The 1,590-nt window shown below is 34.8% G+C and overlaps 1 protein-coding gene across 1 annotated transcript in view; it reads right to left on the bottom strand.

Moving 5' to 3' along the window:
• RAB3IP (RAB3A interacting protein) overlaps positions 1-1,590 on the bottom strand; it is a 113,161-nt gene that overhangs the window by 5,414 nt on the left and 106,157 nt on the right. The window contains exon 5 of the mRNA XM_012642017.1: positions 547-675. Coding sequence (XP_012497471.1) covers positions 547-675 — 129 coding nt within the window. The remainder of the gene's footprint in view (positions 1-546; positions 676-1,590) is intronic.

Raw genomic sequence — 1,590 nt, 5'->3', positions numbered from 1 at the left:
TATGACACAGGGTCTCCCTCTGTCACCCAGGCTGGAGTGCAGTGCAATGACTTTATATAGTGCCCTAAAATATTTAAAAGCTTTTGTATCTACTAATCCACTTCATTTTATCTTCTTAACAACCCTGTGTCATAGACAAGAAGGCGTTATTTTTCCTCTTTTAAAGATAAAGAAACTAAATATGATTCTTTATCATGTATAGATAAACCCAACAAACGTCTTTAACAGAATAAATAGAGAACTTCCCTTACACTGAACCTTGGACTAGGAATCAAGAAATAAACCCTATCCCTTGTACACATTTAACACTTCACTCCAATCCAATACACATTTTTGTGTGAAATGATTCTCTGCTCAAAGAAGGAAAGATGTTCAGTAACTGAATACCAAGAAATTAATATGATCCTAATATGGAATGGAGAAATGGTAGAATATGACATTTTATAATAACTTATTTAGGCAAGAGATACTGAAAAATATGTAATGATTTAGTAAAAAGCACATAAACAACTATAATGCATTCCTATTAAAATGAAAAAAAATTACCTCACTTTTTGAGAATGTTAAACATGGAAAGATATCTTCCTGATAGATTTTGTCTAAGAAAGGACACGTTCTGTCCATTGTGGGCTCATCCTTCCAAGATCTGAATTCATTATACAGAGATAAATCAGCCTAGCAAACAAACCAAAAGAAAACACAAAAATCTTGTTTAAAAGTACAAACATAAAACTACTTTATAAAACCAAAACCTAATTGAAATATTACTGAAAAAAAATGCTCTTCATTTAAAAATAATAAATTGAACTATTCTTGATTAGTTATAATACCTAGTAGCAATTTTTCTTTTAAAAGAAATGACTCCCAAATGGCTAACTGGCCCTTTTCAATGTATCTACTATCTTGTCCAATGTTGCTACCCATTATCTTCACCTGCAACCCCTGGCCCCCTCAAAATGTTGGAGCTCCTCTTAAGACACAGGTGCAAACTGTTGTGAATATAAAAAATGACAACAAGTCTTTTCTGAAAATAATCACAAAGTAATTTGGAGCCAAGTTAATTAAATAAAGTGTTTGAATAAACTGAGACTAAATTGTAAAACCTAATTTGGGATAAAAAATGACAGCAGCTATTACCTGAAGGCAGTCCCAAAAGAACTGACAAAAAAATGTCTATTGTATAAGCAACAAGATTAAAACAAGCATACACATTGCCTCCTACATTGACTATTATAAAATATAACATTTATTTAGATACTCTGGCATATTTGGAGCATCAAGTAACTACCATATGAGGTATCAAAAATAATCTACCACTGGCACCCACCTTCTTATTCACTCCTCCAATTGTCCCTCCACGTCCCTCCTCCCTAATAAAGTTTCCCTAAGTATTCCTCCCAACAGATCCTCAGATTCCCTCAGCCTAGCTCAATGCCATCTGCTGGAACACAAAGATGAACCTCCATCAGCTACCCAAACACAGAGCAGTCTCCCTTGTCCTCCTATAGCTCTAAGCTACTCCTGTCCACTGAATGACGCACTGACTACAGCTATGGCCTTGCCCCTAGGATAGCTTGATCAGATGCGCAC

Source organism: Propithecus coquereli, unplaced genomic scaffold (assembly GCF_000956105.1).
Source record: "Propithecus coquereli isolate 6110/MARCELLA unplaced genomic scaffold, Pcoq_1.0 Scaffold172, whole genome shotgun sequence".
Taxonomy (NCBI): Eukaryota; Metazoa; Chordata; class Mammalia; order Primates; family Indriidae; genus Propithecus; species Propithecus coquereli.
Note: the sequence above shows the minus strand (reverse complement) of the source record. Positions and strands in the feature narration are given on the sequence as shown.